The sequence below is a fragment of the Accipiter gentilis genome, chromosome 20 (genome assembly GCF_929443795.1).
Source record: "Accipiter gentilis chromosome 20, bAccGen1.1, whole genome shotgun sequence".
In the NCBI taxonomy this organism is placed as follows: domain Eukaryota; kingdom Metazoa; phylum Chordata; class Aves; order Accipitriformes; family Accipitridae; genus Astur; species Astur gentilis.
Genome location: NC_064899.1, coordinates 19,066,323 through 19,090,706, shown reverse-complemented (window position 1 = coordinate 19,090,706; position 24,384 = coordinate 19,066,323). Strand labels below are relative to the sequence as shown.

The window sequence follows — 24,384 nt, the reverse complement described above, 5'->3', positions numbered from 1 at the left end:
TATCAGATGAAAAATACAAGCATTCAGCTAACTCTGAGCTATGGGATCTCTATGGGTCTTAACATGGGCAGCATGTAAAAATGCTGCCAGTGCTGAGAACAATTTTTGCTGCAACACATTACTAATACTTACTGTCTGTGCATTTTGCTGCTGCAACCAGAGGAGGGTAATTAAATTGTTACTTTAATGTAGAGAATATGCTGACCTTTCTTTCCAACTGTTAAATCCACGGGCAGGGAGGACAATGTTGAACCACAGGTTGTTTTTGGACTACTCATGGAAACAACAGTGTCGCCTTTTTTTTGTTTTCAGAATGAGGTGGCAATGCTTCTCAAGCCAATATCAGAGAAGATTCAGGAAATCCAGAACTTCAGAGAAAGGAACAGAGGAAGTAAAATGTTCAACCACCTCTCAGCCGTCAGTGAAAGCATACCTGCCCTTGGGTGGATAGCAGTGGTGAGTGACACACAGGATGGTTGGGAGGGCTGTAAATGTGCTTCTGGATGGTGCAGCCCAGAACAGTTTCAAATCTTGCAGAACTCTGCAGTCTCATCTACATAGTTCTTCAGTCTACTACACCCAAGAAGCTGTTTTGTAATATACTGAATACATCAGGGGAGGTGTCTGACTAATGTTTTACTTCCTTTCTCCTTCTGTTGTTTCCTGCTACCATGGGTTGATGGTCCTAGTCTCCTAAACCAGGCCCTTATGTCAAGGAGATGAATGATGCTGCTACCTTTTATACTAACAGGGTATTAAAGGACTACAAGCACAGGTATGTTGCCAAGCCCCAGTATCTACTAGCCAGAGAGCAGAGCATTAATCACACCAATAGGTTGACAATGCCATCACAGAAAGCATTTTGTAAACTAAAAAGCATTTGATAAAATCTGCTTGCAGTAATATATTTTCCCCACCTCATCTTTGACCTACAGCATGTTGCAGTAAGGATGGCAGTAGCTCTAGCAGTGCTGGTTTTCACTCTCTGCAAATTATACAAATATATTTAATTTTCTGGCATCCCAGCATCATAAACTTATATGCTAATGCATATTTACATATCAACATGTGGCTAGCTAGCTGCTACACGTCCTTGTCTGATTTGTGTGCTCGTACTGTTGCTCTTCTTGCTCTTCGCTTGAAAAAGTGTATTTAGGTGGTAGAGGTATACAACTGAGCATCTAATTCCATAGCCCCCAATTGGATTTTTTTCTGTACCACTGCATTGTTGTTAAAGAGCACATGGAATTCACAGAAAAGTTCCATGAATGTGGTCTGTGAGCTGACAAAGAGAAACAATACAGGTTCTTCCTATGCCCTCTTAAAAAGATCCTATATAAATCCTGTTGATTTGGTACTTTTGGAGGCCAGATTTTGGCTCTTGATTTTTATAACCCAGTGAAGAACAGTATTTGCTATTGAGTTTTTCCTCTTCAGTGAGGAAAACTTTATATATATAAACTCCTTTTATTTCTATTTATTGTATATGTATAAATATATATTATATACTATATCTATTTCATATTTCATATTATAATATGAAATATTATATAGTCTATATATAATATTTCATATTTCATATTATAATATAAAATATTATATATAGTATATATTATTCATGAAGCCTTAGTTTACCTACTGAAGGTAGTACCTACTGGAGTAACTGAAGATTTTTACAATATAGCTTTAGTACTTAATTCTGGAGAAGAAAATGTCTCACTTAACGGTATAAACAGGGTACATTATTTAGGTATTTATTTCTTCCCCTAATAAGGAGTTCTTTTCCTGTTTTTCACTGAATCAGATCACAATGTCTTCCAAAGTAGTGAAGGTTCTCTCTTGACTTCAGTAGGCTTTGGATTAAACCATATCCTCAGGAGTATTAAGCATCAAACTCCAAAGAAAATAATAGGAGGTAGACACCCAAATCCTCGTAAGCATCCAGTCCATAGCTGTCACTATTCAGTAATAATTCTTCATAACTAAGGACTCTGTCTTACAAGCAGTTTCTCTCTCTCTACATATTTTTGTTTTCACTTACTGTCCCATTGGAAGACTAAGCCTTCCAAATAATTATTCCAGAGTCAATTTGTGACTTTTATTTTAAAAATTCTTGATGTATAAATATTTTAGACTGATGACTATAACATGATCCAGTATTACTCTGGCTACATTTGAACTTGGAAGATAGAATATCTTACAGAACCCACGGATATTTGATTTTCTAAAATTCAGCACCCTGAAACTGAGTCTGGGTAGCCGCTGCACAGCTCCATATACCTTTAGTGCTTCTTCAGTTGACTTTGAACCTGAACAGAACGATGACACACCCTTCCAGCAGGAAGCAGTCTGTGCTAGAGGCATCCTTTGCCCTTGTTTGTCTTCTGGAAGGATCTAAAAGCTTTCCAGTGTAGCAAGCCTCAGTATTTTCAGCACTGGGCAGGCTGGCTGGCTGCCTGCTATCTGATTTGTCCATCGCTTTAAGGCAGAAATTGGGTTTTATCTACTTTAAGCAAAAGTAGCAGTGCTTTCTGGTTTTAAGTACATTCACACACATAAATATTGTCTGTGTTTTTACAGTGACACACGCCACGTTGATTGGGTGAAGTCATATCTGAACATCTGGTCTGAGCTTCAAGCATATATCAAAGAGCATCATACCACAGGTCTCACCTGGAGTAAAACTGTAAGTACTCTTTCCTTCTTCATGAAGAACCATAAAATGCCAGTAACCAATTTGACTTTTAATGCAGGTCATTAGCTCAGGAAAAATAAATATCTAGGCCAGGAACAGAAGTCATGGTCCATGGACTTCCCAACCAAGCCAATAAAAGTTTGAAAGACAGGTGGAGATGTGTCAGGCCATTGTGGTACAGGTTTGGAGGAATGGAGAAGAATTATTTGGGATGATTATAGCCACAACCCCCAGCTGCAGATGGTGAGGAAAGGCAGACACAATTCTCCAGGCATGCTACAGTAGAAGGCAGGAACAAAAACAAACCCCCAAAATTTGAAGGACATGTCAGACTAAAGGAAAATTGGGACAACTTGACAAGGAAAGGGGAAGAATGGTGGGAAGAATCTGAACAAAGAGAGATATTTAATAACAGGAAAAAGAAACACAAAGGATACATACGAATTTATTACTTCATAGATAGCTATCTTTATAAAACTATTATTTTATACATATATAAATAATTTCTGAAATACATATGTATAGAGAGAGTAAATGTAACTGTATGCCTAACTATTTATGCACTCTATATATTTATATAAACATCTTCTGTGCGTCACATCTGAGATGCACAGAAAGATGATGGCAATGAATATGTAAGTATATATATGGCAATGAACACTACTGAAGTATTCAAGCACAGGTTCAAACACAGGAGAGACCATGATCTGTGTATACTTTTCAGTTTGAAGCAATGCAAAAATGTTTAAACATGATAAATTAGAAGACTGGAATTATCTGTTGCTTTGTAGGCTTCTGTAGTAAAAATTTAAAATATTAAGCATTATTTTCTTCCTTAATTTAGTACAAAAATTCACACTTGCTACACCCTACTCTATTATAATCAGTGAATGTGAGAAGAGCTAATGATTTTAAAATTATTATTAGATAAGGAAAAGAAATTGTAGTACCCTGTTAGCCGAATTAGCCTGAGAATCTGGGACAAATTTAGTTTTGTTAATACACAGAAAGAATCATCTTCACCTTTAATGGAACTTTACAAGTATGGAAATAGTGTTAGAAGATAAAGAATTGTTATAGCCATTTGAGCAAACAGGAGGAACTCTCAGGGCTGTTGAGTACTGGTAATCTTATTCAGAAGTGTAGCTGTTGCAGATTATATTTGACTGGTCTTAAAACCAGCATCTCAGCCCTCACGTCTTTCTATTTCCCTCTCTTTAGTTGTGCAAGAAATTCTAGGTGTGACTTGTTTATTCATATTAAGCATAGTTTCCTGCCAACAGTTCTCATTCCATCATGAGTGATGAGCCCATTACTGCATCTGAAGTATTGATTTCACTCACTTTGGATATCACTCAGATCTGAAAGTTGTCTTGGAAGTATGGCTCATTTAAATTATCATTCATGTAATGTGTGTCAGAAAGATTAAATTACAACACATTTTTATGGACGTGTAATTTTTTAAAGTTTTACTTCATGTGAGTATAAGGAAATTAGTCCAGTAAGTTAGCAGATTGTTTAAATAGCTTGTTCTTTAAATGTTGTTTAAATATTTCCATGAAGCTTGGTAACAAATACATTCAAGAAAGCAATGAGTTACTCAAGTGATAATTTCATTTTTGTTATACATTTTCAAGTGAGAATGAAAGTCGCAGATTCATGTTGTGTGAAGTTAAGTACAAAGGTCTGCAGAATCAGGGCCTAGACAGAAATATGATATATAGAAAAGCTGTAGATATATTCTAGACACAGTTAATCGTTGCATACCGCAGCTTCCACTTAAAAGGAAAAAAGAAAAAGCAGAAGTTTGGCAAGGCATTAAGAAAGTGGCACATTTATGAAAGGGAGATGTTGATGCAGAAATGCTATTTTATTATAGAGGGAGAGAGAAAGAGAGAAAGTTTTTGGCCTGTATAAGTACAGATTTAGAAGTACATTATTCCGATAATTTACCCCTCATATCTGCAGAAGTCAACAAAGCAATGCTTGAAGCTGTATATAAAAAGCTATTAAGTAGCATATTTGAATACTTCTAAAGAGACTAAAGAGTCAGGGAGAACATTAACTACAGCTTCTCTCAGAGCTGTATTCTCATAGCTTGAACTGCAACAAAACCCCAGGAGCATCAGCCTACATCAGACTATGCTTGGGTTTCCAAAAAGGAAGGGACAGGATTTTTTAGTGAGCAGTTGGCCCCTTTACCTATAGGTGCTGTATACCATGGTGTGCACATTTCTGGCCATGCTGCATGGCAGTATCACAAAGCTGTGCCATTTCCAGACCCGCTGTACCCTTCCATCAAACTGCACAGGGCAGCTGCAGCCAACCTTGGAACAGGTCACTAATGCATACATTAAAGTGTTCCTGGCTCTGGCAGTAAGCACACAGGCAGACACTTTAGAGGAAAGAGAAAGAAATGTCTTAATAAATTACAAGACAGACACTAAAACAGGTGCAAAAGGTTGAAATAATGGTTAAGCAGTCAGCTCTGACAATAACAGTTACCTTTATCAGCTTTATAATAGATCTGTGATAAGTACAGATGTTTACAGATTTTTGGATCTAACACAATTCTCTCTCTTTATTCACTTTGGCTCTGGTTCTGCCAAGATGTGCAACAATATTTTACTCCTTGAGGGCATCCTATTGAAATGCATGGAACTGTGTGAGGAGAAAGCCAAGAAATCAGTGGAGTTAAGGACCTTGAGACCTTTGTGTATCAGAGCCTGTTTTGCTACCCATGTGGAGTGGTGGTACAAAACTGGACCCTACGTAAATGGCAGGCAATTCAAGACATGATGGATACAGTTAAGATATTTGTTGGCACTGTGCTCACAGAAGGAAACTACATATTTAAAGTATGTATGTTTGTGAGTGGGATTGTCCCAGAGAGTAAAATGTTCCACTCTGTATTTTCACCATGATCTGAATTATTAATTTCATTTCATTTTAAATGCCCAGTGTAGCATTTTACCCATGCAGCAACTGTCATTTTTGCTTGCTACAACTTTCTGACTTCAACATGAAATCTACAGCTGTAACAGTAACCTATGTCTTTTTCAGTTTTTAATGATAAACAGCAAGTGCCCTTTTTTTCTTTTTTTTTTTCACCTAAAGAAGGGATTCTATTGAAGCATGGCTCTTTCTTCCCTCTCTACTTTTTTTTAGTGGTGCAAAGAAATGAGCAACTGTAATATAAGCTCACAAGAATGCCTAATAAAAGTTTGTTTGCTACAGGGAGTGCATGAGTAAGCTGGGGAAAGTGAAACTTCTGCTCCTATTTCTGCAGGTTAACTTTGCAGCAAGAAAACAACCAGTAATAATGAGAGATTGCTGTAGTTTCCTGTACATCGAATAAGTGTTAAGAAACAAAGCTTGTTCAAGGATAATTGTCCTGAATATTCCTCTTAGCTGCAGGTGGATTTGCAGTTAAGTTTTTGTTCTTTGTATACAGTAGTCATTTAGGACAAATTTTGCCAGCAGGATTATTTATAAACAGGATATATTTACAAACTAGCAGTGAACTTCATTACAGCGTTTAGTTTCTAATACAGATTTTCACTCAAGTGTCAAATGTTCCCTCCATTTACCAATCAAAACAAATTTTTAGGAGGAAGTCTGTATCTTTAAAAGCAGTTGAGATTTATTTATATCCTGTTCCCATTTAAGCCAATGCAGTACTTTCAAGTCTTTTTTTCCTGAAATATCATTTTAAAAAACATTTATAACTCATTAGATAGTACTGTAAAAACACTCTTTAAAAAGTTGAAATTCTGCACAGGCTCCACACTGAGAAGAACCATCATAATTCCTTCATTAGCCTGATTGAGTGCAGTGACACTAATCTCAGTATAGACTTTGGCCATTTCATTCTTGTGTAAAATAATCACCTCCAGACATTTTCTTATAAAATGGCCCCGCCTCTCTCCTGTACTATCTAAACATTTTCCTGTAATGTATTGTCTCTCTACATATTGAGGTGAACAAGCTGCAAAAGACCAACTTCTGCAGGCAAAAGCCTCCTATTGTCCTTCCAGTATCTCTTCTATGCTGTGTTTAGTTTGACCTGCTTATCAAGAAGCCATCGTCTGAGCCACTTCACTAAAGCTAAAGGTCAAAACTGTAGTGCCAAATTCCAGCCACAGCCACAACTGCAATCCCAGAGGCCTCATTCAGATAGAAGTAAGGGCAGCATAGATATACTGATTTAAATGCCTGTATCTTGGATTAGATGTAGACATTTTCAGAGTGCTCAATTTTTTTCAGTCATAGCCTTCCCTCTCCTTTTCTGTCTCCTTCCATTCCTTTCTCTTCCCTTTTCTTTCCCTATTTCCATATACTTTTTTGTTGAAAAATTTGCATCCTTTAATCTCAACTGCTTCTTTCTTAGAGAATAGGCAATGTTCAGGTTTTGGTACACTGTCAATTTAGAAACTGGCCATCCTGGCAACTCTATAGTAGTTGCCTCTTTTGTGGACACTGCCACAGTTGCATCCAAGTCCCTTTGAAAGAAAGTACTTTTACTGCCTTATTCCAACAATAGCTAACAATATTTGTCTTTACTGGATATCAACGGTGTCCTTTTAACATCAGTGACCAAACACCATTCAGACAGGTTACAGGAGAACCTGGGAGAGGCTTGTTTGACAACAGCTGTCAAACACAACCTGACCTCTAACATAATACAACCTAGTCCCAGGGGAAAAGAGAAAGGAAAAAGAAAATTGAAAGTATGTAAAATGGAGAGAAAAGGAAAAGGCACATCTATTAAAACTTTACTATATTGCTAAAAGGATTGGTCTTCTTTTTAATTGAATATTTATATATAAGTAAAAGATGGTTTAATGTGCTTGTGGGAGCACGTTACTTGTTGACAATCACATCAGCATCCAGTTCTCAAATGATTTAGATGACCTCGGCTGTTTAAAACATTTCTGGTTGGGTAGATGAAGATGGTGAAGATGTAAGCACCATTTTAAAACCTGAACAGGTGATAAATGGCAGAAATGTATTAAAAGGGGCTTCAAAGTTTGCAAACTCAACAGATAAATAATTCTGCAGAGAGCTGGTAACAGGAAAAAAGGCTGGTCTGGTTTTTGCTGGTTTGTGTTTTAACTCACAAAGATTACAGGCTCTGTAAGTCAGCTGTTTCATCTAGTAAATTGTGGATCTCAGGGCAGCATAACCCCTTGCAGACAGGTGGCTTAAATACGGTAGGTAATAGAACTGTTGTGCTAAGCTACTTTTACACAAAAAACACCTTAACAAGAGCTCTGTGCCCCTAAGTCACAGTCCACCTGTTCCCAGAGGTTGACATATGATATTTTGAGCTTTATGATTCTTGTCTTTGGCTATGCATATGTATGGAAAAAACAATACAGAATGCTGTAATCATTTTAGGTGTGAAACCAGGATTACTATAAAAGGGGAGGGGGACAAAACAAGGATATCTTCTTTTTCTGAGAAGAATGTAGTCTCCATTAGGATTCCTGTTTATCTGCTGCCATGAAAAGAAGGCTTTTCAATAAATTAAGGGATTTTATGCCTCTATCTAAGCCACCTGTTGCCTCAGCTGCAAATAGATACTTACCTCTGAATAGGAATGACTAATAAAATAGGTACTATATATTATACATATGCATATATAATTTATATGCATTATATGGATGTTTATAATCTGTTTGCCCAGAGTAAAAAAGACCATTGCAGCTACAAGAAATGTGTGTTCATTCAAATGCTCCACAGCAGGTTCCCACCACAAGAACTTTGTTCCCCCTGGTTTCTGTGCTGCACTGTGTCAGCCTAAAAGCTGGATAAACACAGAGAAACACCGTGGGTGTTTGTACAGGGCCTGGCACATAAGCCCCTTGTATCCCCAGAGATACGAGCCTCTGACTAGAGCTCCTTGCTGCTACAATACTACAAGTATAGTAACAGTGACATGGAAGGCTAACCCAGGGAATTGTTCAGCAAGAATGGCTCAGGAAATAGTAACATCTGTGATAAGACATAAAAAGAAATTCTTACTGTCTCTCAGTAGCTGGGTTTAGACCAAAGACATGTGAAGCTGCATATGGCCACCCAAAATTACTGACAGTATGGCATCCGGAGCACTTGTGTTATGTATGAACAGCATTTTATTTCTCTAACAAGACTGACTGTTGCCCTGTACTCCAGGGGAAGCCTTTAGGAGAAATGTACTGTAACAAGGCCCAGCTTCTCAGAAGCCAAGGGCTTCACTCATCTCAACTGTAATTTCAAGGGAATTAAATGAGATCCAACATTGATGAATTTTAACCAGCCAGCTGCCTCAACATAAACAGTCATTTCTTTCTTCCAGTGAGCCAGCTAGGTAGCCAGCAAGGAGAAAAAGAGTACCACCTCACCCTTCTGCCAGTTGTACAACATAAAGGTAGAAATACAACATATTTGGAGGCTGTACTGCAATCCTGCAAACCCTTGCACAGTGATAAATAAGCATTTATCAGACCCAGCTCCGTGAGCAGCTTCAGACACTGTCACTATAGGAAGCTACTAAGCCACAGTCAGTGGGAGGCCCTTGGGCATCTCTGCAGATGGCTCTGGGCTATCCAGCAAGGAGCAAACCCTGACCTGTTCCCGTCACCCCATTCAGAGCATGGTTTAGTTGGAGGTTGAAGAGAATTTTTTTCCCTGGGAGGAAATTTCTGGAATGTTCCATCCCTTACAGAGCTGTTACTACATGGCCACAGGCCTGCACCTCCTGTTCTTGATAGGACTTTACTCAGAGAATTACATTTCCCCTCATTTCAGAAAGCTCCAGGAGCAATGTTTAAAGCACATCAAGTTCACTATGATACAAAGCTAGCAGGTTAAAAGTTAATGGCTTTTTTTTGTGTTACATTTTCACAAAGTAAGACTGAAGCTATCTATTCCCCTGATAATTCTTAGAAGCGGTGTATTTGCAAAGGATGGAAAAATGACCACACCAACATGTTAATGGGAACAGTCGGCTATCAGCATAATTTGACGTGATGTCTGTAGACACCACAGCACTGAGAACAGCAGCTGTTACCGAGGGAAACAGCTGAAATAAAAGAGGAAGAAAGGCGGCTTGCAAATAACTGGTTTTGCTAGTCCAAATGGCTCTTAATACTCTTTGTGTAAAGATACACTGTTGTTCACATCTGCTTGAAGTTAATCTGAAGAGTTGTTTGCAAATAGCAAGGCTGGTAAGCACCTGCTGCTTTAGGATAGATGAATTTTTGCGGGCATATAACATGCTATTTTATTCCCAGCGGCTCTCACAAACACCACCCTATACAGAACAGAAATGAATGGACTTTGTGAAGGGCACTTTAGTTGAAACTGGATAGGACTATACACAAGTATTGCCAGATACCAGAACAGTTTCAGAGTCTGGTTCAGAAATATTCTAGAGCCTGAGGGTCTAAGTGGTCTTAGAAGGGTGACTAAGGAAAGCAAACCAATTGCCAGTGACTTAGGTTGGTAACTTGGAGGTCTATGTATTAATAGAGGTCAAAACTAATCAAAAAAGAAAGTTCCTGGAACCACTTCACTAGGCTGGTTTTAAAACTGGCCTTTACGTCAGCATGTTTGAGTGCAGCACAGGTCCCACCTTCCTGGCATACAGGGAATGCAAGAAGTGCAATATGTTTTCTGCATTTCCAGTTCACTTTTGTGTTTCCTGTCCCCTTGTTAGAGTTTCCCCGAGCTACTCTTCCCACAAAGAATTTCACCTCACTTGAATGTTTGTTTGATTTCAGTCAGGTAAATCAAAATGGCAAAGAAAAGAAGACAAAAGCCAGAGTGACACTGAACCCCTCTTTACAGCAAGTCTCTGTACGTCTCCTCATTAGTGAGACTTGTCTGTCTTTTCCATGCTGTTCTATTTCAGTGGGGGATTGCCCTACTGGATGTGTCCATGCTGTAAGACGTTAGATCTACGTGGAACAGTTAGTCCATCCCTGTACTTCAGCGACCTTTTTTCCTTTGATTTGTCCTTCAATTTTGCCTGGCCTAATTTATGATTGAAATTGTTTGCAGTTTCCAGAATGGCCATAGATGTTCAGACATAATTGAAAACATCATGATACAATATCTGTTAGCTTGTGTAGCTGTAACTGAAGTCATAAACTAGACAAGAATTTGTCATGCAGGAGAAAAGTTAACAACAAAGGTTCAGTCCATCTCTTATTTCTGTGACTGCACAAAATTAAAAGCAAAAGTGGGAAGGGTGACTGAACTGCTAGGTGTCTTCCAAGACCTTGTGACAGCTCCTGTGTTTTTTATTAGATCTAACTCATAATCTTTTGAGCTGAGTGGAAATAGCCACTGACTTTGGTGGAGGGACCAGGCTTGTAAAAAAAAGAAGCAGCAGATGAGCAGCATGAGTGCAAGGGATAAATTTTTTTTCCTACTCTTGAAACTCACTCAAAGGACTATAATGTCTTCACTCCTCAGGTCAAGGATTGAGATTTTTGACTAGACTTGTCTTTTCATCAGTACTGCTCTAGAAGGGAAAGATGCTCCTAGTTCCCAGATCCTTTCCTACCTCTGCTCTTTCTTGAAAAGTAAATAAGACATTCTGCAGTCATACAAAACAATGTCCAAACTTGACTGATGTATTTAAAATCCTTCCTTTTTGTCTGTACTTTAAGAAGATGATAGTTTTTTCAGAGTTCTGGGAGAGAGATCACCCACTTCCACAGATAAATCCCTTTAAGTTTTGCTTCCATCTCAGTTACATAGACATTCCCATACTTTTGTTGCCATTTGGGAAACTGCCTTTGATGCACTACTCAGCAGCATCACTTGACCTTCGAGTCTCCTGTGTGATCTGTGATGGCCTTCAGTTTGACACTTTAAGCAAAGAGACTGGCAGAGTGACTCACCACCCCATGTTGTATGCAGAATACCCAGATAACTTCTACATCTTTTTTTCTCTAATGCATCTTTGCACCCTTTGCAGAATTTAATTGGTGTTAATTCCAAATGAACATGTGAGTCTTACACACACAAGTTCCTTGAAAATCACAGCACTGTATTTATGCAGGTGGAAGCAGTAAGGTACATTTGGGAAATCAGATGTCAATCTAGAATTTGGGAAATCAGATTTTTATTTCAGACTACAGGTTATTAACCACTACTATTAATCTCCTCCCATAAAGCATACATAATTCATAACTGCATGCTCACACTGTGCTGTGAATGGTGAGTGCCGTTCCTGGGTATCTGAGTATTTTAAAAAGCCCTGCAAATGCAACGTTCATAATTCTGGATAACCAGGACATAGTGGATTCAGTTGCTATGGTTGCAGGCAACAGACAGGGAAGATCTCTATTGCACCTCAGGCAGCAACAACTGATTGTGCCACTAAATCCACTTAGATTCATTTTTTTTATTATAACAATTCACAGTTGTGCTGACTCTGCTGCAGGTAACATTACTGGCATTAGCAGAGGCAGGAAGACAGGCACTGTAAATTGAGAGCCCAGTGAAAAAGTTGCCCCCAGCCTAACACAATAACCTGTAACTACTAAGTATGTAAGCAGAAACGCTCGGAGTTAAACGTATCCATGCAACCATGAAACGTCGCTAAAAGCAGTCCCCATCAGTTCCGGTATATCTTGACAATAAATGGTAATCAATTCCAAAAGGGGATTCTTCTCATTTGTTTACATTTGATCAAAAAGATTTAATAGCATAGAAGAGACCTCATTGCTTAAAGAGATCTTGGACACTTTCAGAAACAGTCAAACTGTACCACTGCATCAGCTTCATTACTCTCCCAAGTACCAGGGATTCAACAGTCTTTTTTGTGCAATGTGGTTTTAATGTCACCAATGTGACAAAGAATCTTGCTATGTATTCATCACTAACATATTCCATGAACAGCTCCTTCAAATGCAACGGTACTTATATGCTGAAGATGCATGTGCCAATAGAGGGTGTACATTAAGAAGTTAACTAGTATTATTCCTTTCCATGCTACTCTAATTAGGGTCATAATCACTAAGAGGTTTGAATGCAGTTACTTACTCAAATGTGCCAGGCTTCTTTTTTAAAAAAAGGATGTCTGAAGAGCGAAAAAAAAGAGCATGTGCACCTCAGCCCTTTCCTATTACCAGTTTGGGATTAGAGGCCAGAACACGCTTTCTTTTTAAGAAATAGCTACAGTTTTCACTCATGTGACATGCATGAACCAGATGAATACTTTGCTGTTTCAGTTTAGTGGAAAGCAGAAAGGAATGGCATCATAAATGGTTAAAAATATCCTCTGAGTCCAGCTAAGCAATATCTATTTCCAGTATTGATTACCAGGGATGCACTCTTAACCTCTGCATCTTAACAAAGGTAGCCAATTAGAGGAGCTGTGACTCTGTAAGTCCCTGTCATTTTCCCATTGTATCTGCCCACCTAATAAATATGTACTGGTGCAATGCACAATGTCTGTATAGCTAGCTAAATTCATCAGAACCAATCTAATTTTTCACAACAGTTCTTTTAAAACACTCTGCTCTGCTGCAGAGAGGTGGGATCAGAGTGACACTCAGTGGCAAGACAGAAAAAGTGACTCTCGGTTTCTTAGATTAACATCTATTATTAGGATGCATAAAATTTTAATCAGATTAGTATTTTCTGTCTGTTTGATAATATTCTATATAAGCATTATAATTCAGACCAAAACATGTACTTTTGATTATGCAGACTGAAAGAAAGATTGGATTACTTACTTCACCAAGGCCCCCCTCACTCATAACTTGTGTGGTGTGATCTCCTGCAATTGAAAAAAAGAATTTGAGAAACTGAACTAAAAACTCCAATACTGAATTTCAGAAATAAGAGACTTGAATCACTATAGTTTTACATTCTGCTGTATTTGAATCTTTGCAGATGACTTGAACAGTCTGAAGAATAGCATTTTACATCTTGCATACAATTTAGCATGTTGCATAAGTGTAACTGACAGTTCATGACCCTCCCAGTTATTTGTGTTAGGTCAAAACATTTTCTGTATGTTTCTGAATGCACACCAAGCTATGGCTAACTGAATTTGGTATCTGAAAAAAGATAGGAGACATTTTCCCATTTATGTAAGTAAACACTGGAATAAATTATGGAATCTTTACTTTTAAAGATTTTTAACATCAGTCTTGACAAGCATTTGAGAGAAATGTTTTAGGTGGCGTAGTTCTGCAGTAAGGTAGTGGTATGGACTGTCAGTCTTTCCAGCCTTGCCTGCTTTGGTGCAGGGAAAGATTCATAGTATTACATTTGATTATGGTGTCAGAAATTCTTCTGAGCCTGTGGCTGTCTAGAGTCACTCAAACTCACAGCATTCAAGGAAGTTAATAAATAAGAGTTATCATAATACAAAGTTCTTTGAAACACCATATGTAAAATAATTTCCATCTATCTCAAACAGGGTCCTGTTGCATCATCCATGTCTATGCGATCTGTTCTAACAAGCGGGTCATGCCTCTCCCCACCACCGCCACCACCGCCACCACCACCTGGACCTCCCCCCATCTTTGATACAGAAACCGTAAAGGATGAAGGAACTGCATCTCGCTCAGCCCTATTTGCACAGCTTAACCAGGGAGAGGCAATTACCAAAGGTCAGGAGAAAAGAAATCAAAGTTTGGTCCATGAGTCAAGCTACATCAAGAGCTGCTATATGTATTAACCTAAGTTTCCCTGCATTTTTAAGTTACATTTAAGCAACTCAGATCTTTCTGAGGCTTGCAGTGGGTCTGATGGATGAGACTGCATACCAAAACCTCCTTTAGAAGCAACAGCACCCAAATATGTTCAGCATACCTGAAATTCACACCATTTATTTAGAGGTATCCTTTTAATTTTAAGGCAGCCAAGCTGGACATTTTCAATCCCTTGTAGCTGGTGAACCTCTTAAGTTGCAATTGCAATAAAAATTTATCCCCCTTTCTGATTCACATTCAGTGTACCAACCTGTGTCAAAATGTATTGCAAGTTAGGTGAAAAGGTATGGCTCACAGATCAGTGTGGAGTACAATAATGAAGCTTTTTTTTATTCATACTGGACAGTTGTAATTAAAGTCGATGGCTGCGAGTTTAAATATATGTGATCAATATATCTGCCTTTAAAGCTGCAGGGATAGGTCAAATATTGTCATAAATTAGAAAAAGAATCTCATTTTTATGGATAGAAAAATATGATATAACAAGCTCTCAGAGCTCATTACAGACAGAGGGGGACTAGAAGACATTGAGGCAGTTCCTGTTAAACATACTAAGATAGCCCATCCACAGTAAAAGAGGGTTTTATATGAACTGCTAAAAATATGTAGACAGTTAAACTTTAGGTTGTTACCCAGGCAAACCCTGAGGAAATAAAAATGTAAATTCACAGAATAATTTAACACAATTACAAATGAACCTTTCCTGCTTAAATACGAACACGCTTAGGACTGGAAAACAGACTCTCTTTCATAAACACCTTTTTTTCTTTTTTTTTAGGGCTTCGACATGTCTCAGATGACCAGAAGACCCACAAGAACCCCAGCCTACGTGCCCAATGTCCATCTGTTCGTTCTCCGGCAAAAAGCCATACTCCAAGTCCCACCTCTCCCAAGAATTCCCCGCAGCAGAGCCATGCCCCTGTCTTGGAGCTAGAGGGAAAGAAGTGGAGAGTGGTGAGTTCCAGTCATACCTCTGAATTGCACCCTGCACATTGCAAACCAGGTTGAGCACTGAAAGGTCTTGCAAAAGGCTGTCCATGATCAAGGTGCAGCAAATCAAAGTTGCAACTAAAATGGGCTGAGTCTTGCATTGCTCTGCCTTGCCACAGTTTTAGCTTTTGCTATTCAGTAGCATCTAAAGCTAATTAATTTGTCTCTGAGAATTATATGCTAATTCATCTGAACTAGAGAATGTCAGAACCAGCATATAAATACCTTGCAAAATCAGACAATCCCCCAGAAACAAGTCCAGTGGAGAACTCCAATTAAAATCCCTTCTTGCAGGCCATTCATGCAAGTGAGAGATAACAGTATTATCAGAGAGCACTTTCTCCAGCTTTGTTAACCAATGGAATTATACATTTATTTTTCATCACCCATTCCATGCAAGCCTGTCTGCCATGCTTAAAAGTAGAGAAGTGTTTCCCTTTTACTCAATCTACAGATGGAAAAGATAGATTTGTTTAAAGTTTGGGAGTTAATTTATGTAGGCATATACCAAAGAATCCATGAGTGAAAATTCACATGACTCTGTTGGTTAAAAGAGGGAGGAAACAATATGCAGTTTAGTCATGCAGAAGGTTATATACACAGTCATTACTGTGGGGTCAAGTTTGCAAAAGGTGCAGTCACTGTTTGTCACTGTTATGTTGCTTTAGGGTTGTAGTACCTGGAACTTTCCTTGTGAATCCCTAGTCTTCCCTGGACATCCATGAAGTGTAAATGTCCTTTCACACTTCATAATGAAATGAAATTTTTTCACTTATTACTCCTTATTGTATATGGTAATGCCTGCATTTGTTCATAACACACTGTACAGAACATTATGTAACATTTGGGGGAACAAAAACTTGCTCTGTTCTTCAAGGTGCCGGTCTAAATTGGATTGGAGCCAAGCAACAGTTTTGTGAGTGCATTTTTAAATTGTTGTGAGCATAATTGTCTTTGCTACAAAATTAATGTTTTTTGTCATGGTCTATGCTAAGTTTTTCAGTTCTGCAGCTCTAAAATATACAAGTGTCATCTAAGGGTGAATTAGGTGAAATATCCGATCACCAAGCAGATTAGATTTTTAAGCCACAGGAAGGATATTGCTCTGTTGTAACTGAAGATGCAATGACTCGAGAATAAATTGTACTAAACTCTGTCTGACTGTTAGCTAGTTAAAGACAACCAATTAAATAAACTTTCTTTTGAAATAGGAATATCAAGAGGATAAGAATGACCTGGTCATTAACAACACTGAACTCAAGCAAGTGGCTTACATTTTTAAGTGTAACAAATCTACACTTCAGATAAAAGGAAAAATCAATTCAATTACTATTGGTGAGTGGATAGCTCAGCTGGTCTTTAAATGCCAATCTTGAAAAAACGGACTTATGTGATTAATAATGCATCTGAATCATTCCATTCACTTTAATGGATTGATCACATGAGTAAAGTTGCACAGCTATGCAGTGCAAGACTGGGAATTTTTGTAGTTAATGTAGCAGGTGTGCATATATTAGCTTTTATCTCACCTTTCTTATTTATGATTGCTTTTATTTTAGACAACTGTAAAAAGTTTGGCCTTGTGTTTGACAACGTTGTGGGAATCGTGGAAGTGATCAATTCCAGGGATATTCAGATTCAGGTAAATATCTGTTTGAAAAACAAATATAGACAGAGAACAAGCAGGGAAAAAAAGCACAACGTGTAGCTACAAGAGATTTTAAAAACTCACAGGAGCACAACAAATGTAAGAGATTAATGAATCCAAATGTATCTTTATATGCACGAAATTCAGCTGATGTATTTAGAAAATGCCTCTTGAAAATCACTGAACAAACCTCCCTTAGCCCACTCCCTTCTGGTTCTAGTGAAGCTGAGAGAGCTATACACTGAGAGAACTGTTACTTCTGGCCTTTTCTTGCTTTCATGCTAAACAGCTCCTAGCACTTGAAAGTTCAGCGATGCTTATGGAACAAATTCTGGCAGTCAGCTAATTCATTTCTAAGCCCAGAAGACAGTTATTTCTTTTTTTCTTATTCTTTCAATGGAAATGTTCAAACAGACTCTCAAAGGACAACTGAATGACATAAAGTGAAAGTAAGTGGCAGGATTTCAGAAATCTCCTCTGGCAGTGACGTGACACATTACATGAGTAAGTAATGTAGTCACTTGCCTACAAATGGGCTATGAGCCTCTACTAGTTTTCTCTTTGATAACCAGTAAGCAAAGCTTCATCAGAGATCATCTTTCTTGTGTTTTTTATGGAAAGAAAATATACATATTTTAAATCCATATATTGGCCTCTCTACTGGGGACATTTGCCCTGTTCAAAATATAAACAGTCTGCCTGACATTTACAGCACTTCATTCATCCCTTTCCAAAGAGGTCTAACTATACATGCTTTAATACTCGGTTGTGTCTAACATACACAACCTAGTCTCAAGAAGACACTTTAGGATATATTATTTTAAGTGAAAAAGAGATTAAATGTTAATTAAATTATGTCAAACTGCTAGTCTTCAAAGTGATGTCTTTTGCTTAAAAGGCTATGCCTGCGGTATGACAAATACAGACAGTCCTGTTCCATGCTTCAGAAATACTGGTCACAGCTACCACAGGGAATAATAGCAAGATGTTTTTTTATATTTTGAATCTCATGCAAGTGACTGACATTGCTACCAGCTGTGCATCATCTTCTGAACAGTGACAAGCAGTTTTATTCATGATCACTACGTGTCTTCTTATGGCAGAGGCAGTTAGTTAAAGGTTCCAGGCATTTATTTGAGTGTTTTTTAAAAATAATTAGATTATTTTTATCATTGCCTCTAGAACTGTTCATGAAAGCTGAAAAATTCATATGTAATGAATAGTGAAACCACAGCTTGTTAATACTTAAATAAAGGGGAAATATCTTTTCTAAGAATCAAAATTCTTTTGATTAAGCAGGTTCTATGAATATTGCATAAGGCTTCTATGCTATGGAGCAGAATGGAGTTCTGCTTAAGACAGCAGAGTCTGGCTCTATGCTATATGCCACTTGAATCTGGCAGCTTCCGCAGGGTTTCAGTATGCCAAGTGCTGAGCACCTCAATTTTCTCAGTATTTTGAAGACCTGAGCTTATAATTTCCAAATACATGATATGTTAATGCAACAAATTTCAGTGAATTCATCCAACAGATTTTCCTATAAATAGCTACTTCAGTGCCATATTGCTTGGCTCTCCTTTCCCTCAGTGGTATTTTTTTTCTTGCCAGATGTTTGCAAAATTTATTAAACACACCCTCCTTTTGTTCTCTATTGCATGAGAACCCATTAAAGACAAGAAAATTTAAGATGCATTGATCCACTACATAGATCAGACTTCAGGATCAGGGTGGATGCAAGAGGACAGACCGCTTGTTCTTTGTTTGCTGTCACATTTAAAGAACTGAAGCTGAAAATATATTCTTAACTTGAACGATGGGAGACAGTCTTTCATTAACAAGTACATATCTATCATATGCTGTTCTGTTTTATGGCTCAGAATAACCTCTGCCCTTTTGATGCATTGTCCAGAGTATATTGCTGTCCCTGCTAGAGAGGGCAGGAGGAGAAGGAGGAATTTTTACTGACAACCAGCAAGTCAGTCAGCCATGAAGAAATCTTTTAATCTGTAAAATAGTAAACAAGAGAAGATTTTCCTTTCTCCCTTCATGTAAATCTTGTGCTTGCTTTTAAAGTGACATAAGAAATAGCTTTAGAGATTTAATTAAATTGATCTCAGTACTTTTTTAGAACTGTAGCTTGCCTGAAGGGGATAAAACCCCTTTCCTATTGTATGCTGTAAAACCTGGAAGAGCTTTGAAGTCTTCAGAACATATTACAAATCACTTGTTGAGTATTACTGTATGTTGGGATCTTTCATTTGCTCTTACTGGGTTGGAGTTGACATGTTTGATTTTTTAACCAGTTCTCACTGATGAACAAGGTCAACACCACCTAAATATCAGCACAAAAGTGTCACTGAATTAAAAAGAATCAGGAAAGCACTTTCATCAAACTATATATTAAAAGCTTGCTGTATATTATAAGTTGGGTGTTGTGTATAGATCTTTGTTACCACCACCAAGAATTTTAAGTCTAACAAATCAAATATAAGCATCATGCAGGCAGCTGACACACAGATCAGATGTTGGTGGCCAAAATTAGATCTGGCAGGCAATGAGGATTTTATTCACAGTATCTTTGTGTGCATCTTAAGATTTGATATTAAGTAGATTTTATTTTGCAGGTGATGGGGAAAGTGCCAACCATTTCTATTAACAAAACAGAAGGCTGCCACATCTACCTCAGCGAGGAATCATTAGATTGTGAGATTGTGAGTGCCAAGTCATCCGAGATGAACATCCTCATCCCCCAAGATGGTGATTATGTGAGTGAGATATTTTTAAAGCTTTCCTCCCCCTTCCCCACTAGTCTTGGTAGCTAATAGCACTTAAACTGCTAGGAAAGAAACTAACATACCACACATATTATGTCACCAAAAAATTATCCAAACCAATTTAATTTCTATGTACCAGTATCTCAGCTATCAGTGCAGGAAGAACTCCTTATTTTCTGAGGCACAAAGTAATTTCAAAGATCAGACATGACGTTATTTCTTTCCATTTTGATAGATAATGGCTTCATTTCCTGTCCATTTATTTTTCTTTTTTGATATCTAAACATAATCTCCCAAAGAAACTCACTTTATACAAGAGCACTCAAGCCTGAAAATGATGATGCTAAAACTAAGATAAATATAATACTACTGCAGATGAAATAATACAATATAATATACTTGTTTTTTCTAAACCTATTGATACATGGGTAGCATATGTAGTTCTTTCTAGTATTTTCAACATATGTCCTTAAAAGCCACTTAAAAAGGTGCATTTTCCCGACTCCTTTTCTGTTCTAGTAAGATTTTTCATACTATGCCTACCATCATTTCTAGTAAAGTCATGCTCTGTCATTTCACACACTAGCAAGGGATCATGCAGGCAAATCATATCATAATAGTTTCCTAGTCTTCTCAACAGAGGGGTGTTGAAAATGCACTGAATGGCCATAGACAGAACTTAAATTTCTTCTTAATCTTTTGGGCTGGAATTTTGTTTGGTAGAGGGGGTTAGGGTTTATAAAAGAAAATATATAACAAGCAAATTCTCATGCTCCACATTTCCAAAAGTGACTGCTAGATGCCCAGCTTCACGTAACTAAAAAGGAAATGATTTTCAGTGGGTCCATATTTCCCTATTTCTTAAAAAAAAAAAAAAAAAAAAAGGTCCTTTTGATCACTCTCACCTCAAATCACCATACCATCTGAAATTACTGGCTATCAAAACACCTGTTTGAGATCTGAATGAAAAAGCCCTTCTCTTCACATTGTTTTTTGTCTACTGGGAACAGGGAAAGACCCAACAACATCTCCTATCCTTTCACTGAATACACAGAATGGAAGGAGACTGTCTTTAATGTCCTGCTTCATTTTGTGTACCCCACAAAGGATGCTGAGTCTTTTGAAGTGTATCACACTTAAAATTATAGTGTTTTTTTTAAAAAATTTTATTCTTCCATGTTATAATATTGCTTTCATCCTTAAAATTAGACTCCTCGCTAAATCCTCACATCTAAATCCTTTCTACTGTCTTCCAACCCAGACACTGATGGAATCTAAAGTCATTTCTGACATGAGGCTTATTTACTTAGTTCCAAATAATGGTGTGAGAGGCATTATTGCAAAGTAGTACCATACCAAGGCTATTTGAAACTGGGTAGCAATAAGTCTTTTTCCTGTGTGGCATTGTAAAATAGCTTCCTAGGGTAATGAAGAAGGCTTCTTTCTAATCCTGGCATGTCTGAGCTATCAATGCTTTCTCAGTCATGTAGCACTAATAGTATTCCACCAGTTTTCACGAGGTATCCACTGTTTATTTAACCACCATTGTTGGTTTTGTTTCTTACCAGAAAGAATTTCCGGTTCCCGAACAGTTCAAGACAGCATGGGATGGATCTAAGTTGGTCACTGAACCTGCAGAGATTGTGGGTTAACTTCCTAATGCCATACAGCACTTGCTGACTGTGACCAGACCACAGCCAGCATAAACAAAGCAGTAATGTAAAGAACTAGAAGTAGCAGTAGTTCATACTGCTGTGATAGGCCTTCAAGCATTAGCTCTGCATGCTAGAAACAATAACACATCTGGCACCCTTTTGTTAGGCATCCCAGTACTTTTCACATTTCCACACAGTTTGCCTTCACATTTTAATTTTAATTCTAAATGATTTCATGTGAATGTAATAGATTAAAACCCCTACCCTCCAGTCACATCATTGGTTTGAAATACTGTATACATTAAGCCAAAATACTGCATGATACACTTTGTTATCATCTTGCTTCAGTGCATTCCTTCTTATGTTTCTGCTGATCAAAAACAGCATTAAGACTTTAAGATGTTTATTTTTACCTATTAAGCAATTCCTGTATGATGCAGTAAAAATGTACATCCAGAAAGTATGCAGTTCCTTGTAATTCTGTGGCAATCATAATGGGGTTTGTTTAAACAAGCAAAAAAGGACAAATTTCAGCAATATATTTTGCTAATGGAAGATAAAAAAATCTGGTATTTTAATCAAACACTTTTCTAATGTGTATATTTAGAAGATCCCTATGTTTTCTGTGAGGTAAGATTTTATTATGGTCCACAGACTTGCTGTTGCACTCTCATTTCTTGCAAATCAGTAATTCTTTCTAAGCTAAAGCCTCATCTAAGCTAAAACCTTGCAGCAAATCACTTGAAGGTTTTTTGCTCCTTGGATTTATTTTTTTCTCTCTCTTTTTTTTTTTTTTTTTTTGTGAGACAATCTCTCATTCTTTGAAATTTTCATTGTTTCTTGCATCCTATTCAGAAAACTGAGGGAGGCATATATGTCACATACCAGCTAGTTTCCTTACTAATAATGTTCCTTTAAAATATTACTATTGTAGCTCATATTCATTAAAAATATCTTCCTGTTTCTTCCCCACATTTGTAGGACTTACTCAATTTCAAATATGTCCACAAAGCAAAGCCATAGATTTATGTCATACTAATTCTGAGCCCAGATAAAGGGGTAATTTCCTGTTTAGCCCTTTGATTCTACTTTACAGTCCCTATTGTACATGCTTTTTTAACAAAGGTGGAGTGTTGTATACGTTTGTACTATTTCAGCACATAGTACGAATAAAATTTTAAAAATTTAAAAAGTCAGCTTACGTTTTTGATCACTTGTAATATTTTGTAATAGTGAAATCACAGTGAGATGCTTGCAGAGCTAGTTACAAGCTAAATTTTGTGCCTAATTTACCTTGAAAGTACATTAATTCTTGAGGGTTTTTAAGTGTATCTTTGATTGTAAACCCTATACAATACAACCAGTAGTGCTCATTCCGTAAGGTTTTGCTATCTGATGTTTAATCTATGTGTATAATGTGTTTGCTTTAATACATACCATTTTTTCAACAGTAAACTTCTTATGAAATAAAAAGGAAAATGTACTTGTTTAAATACAAAGTTGTTCAGAGCTTGCTCCATTGCAGTGTTTGTCCTATATGCTTTCTCCTTCTTAAATGCTGTTTCAGAAGTTTGATTGAGAAAAAGTAGCTCCTCCTCCCATTTCATTAAACTTTATCACTTTTGCTGCCATAATCCACCTGACAGTGAATAGCAGGTGTTCTGCATGCTAGCAGATAAACCTGAAGTTTCATGCATATAACTTTGGTGACAGCCAGAGAATAGAGCTTTGCATGATTCTCACTTCTAGGTACACCTGTATCTTCCAGAGATTATGTCTAGAGAAATGATCATGACCTGGTGCGACTTTGTAACGTTTGCCTTCTATTTTTAGCTTTTCCCATTGTTTTCCTGTATGGCTTTGGATGTGTCCCTCCTGTGTTAACAAACCACAAGCGGTCCACTCCATATTTCAATTGGATGTGCTTCATATCTGAAAAATGGGCTTTGCATACTTGTCATGATAAAAGGATTGTTGAAGGATTGTTTAATCCTTAGATCATAATCATAATTTGTTCCATAAAATAATCTTATTCTGGAGCATTCTGACCTGAAATACTGACTCTTGTTCTCATCCAGCATCAAATAGGGATCAAATCATTATGCAGCAACAGGAAGCCACTTAATCCTTTGGAGGTATGATACAAAACAAGTATCAAATGCTTGATGATAAACAGAAAGCAGCAAGACAGCTCTGAATCACTACACAGGCAAATTCTTTTAGTTCCTCCTAGGGATTTAACTCCTCCCTCGGAAATAAATTGTGTGAAGGCTGCTCTGATTCTTTTTTTAAACATTTGAAAGCAAACTCCCTTGTGGCTAGACCTTCTCCGTAACAATCATGTTCCTGCAACATGCAAAACCCAAGTACATTTTTTTGACTGGTTTCTTAGCAGGAAGAAGTCTTATGCAGTAACAGTGCATTCCCGACAGTCTGAACACACCTGAGAACTTTGTCAGAGGGCAGAGGTTTAAAAGGTAAGGAAGAAGGCCTTGCATGGACAGACCCAAGGTAATTGCTTCAGCTGGAGAAAAGGCTAGTGAGTCCATGCATTATTGGACACCAGAAAAATAAGAGAGAGACTTTTTACATATGCAGAGATCTTTTATCTAGTATTATTAGTCAGCCACATGACAAAAAATCTATAACCAGCTTTTGTCAGTTCTGGTGCTCATAAAAATTACTTGTCATACATGAGGTTGGACTGTACTTTCCCTGCAACCTGTCTTTAACTTCAGAAATATGAAAGACTGCCAAATAAACAAAATTAATCCAAGGTTCTGATTCTACCCTGCATGAATTTGTGTATAATTAAAGGTTAAAAACTCATTTTCTGAAAAATCTTGAGATAGAAATAGTCAACAAGCTGCAGAATGATGATTTGATGAATCATCCTAGC

General features: G+C 37.5%; 1 protein-coding gene across 1 annotated transcript in view; it reads left to right on the top strand.

Moving 5' to 3' along the window:
• The window catches only part of CAP2 (cyclase associated actin cytoskeleton regulatory protein 2), a 70,077-nt gene extending 45,946 nt beyond the window's left edge, over window positions 1-24,131 (top strand). The window contains exons 5-13 of the mRNA XM_049824089.1: window positions 313-456; window positions 690-775; window positions 2,581-2,686; window positions 14,124-14,316; window positions 15,197-15,372; window positions 16,620-16,743; window positions 16,968-17,050; window positions 19,681-19,821; window positions 21,399-24,131. Coding sequence (XP_049680046.1) covers window positions 313-456; window positions 690-775; window positions 2,581-2,686; window positions 14,124-14,316; window positions 15,197-15,372; window positions 16,620-16,743; window positions 16,968-17,050; window positions 19,681-19,821; window positions 21,399-21,482 — 1,137 coding nt within the window. The 3' untranslated portion in view covers window positions 21,483-24,131. The remainder of the gene's footprint in view (window positions 1-312; window positions 457-689; window positions 776-2,580; window positions 2,687-14,123; window positions 14,317-15,196; window positions 15,373-16,619; window positions 16,744-16,967; window positions 17,051-19,680; window positions 19,822-21,398) is intronic.
• The last annotated feature ends 253 nt before the right edge of the window (window positions 24,132-24,384 follow it).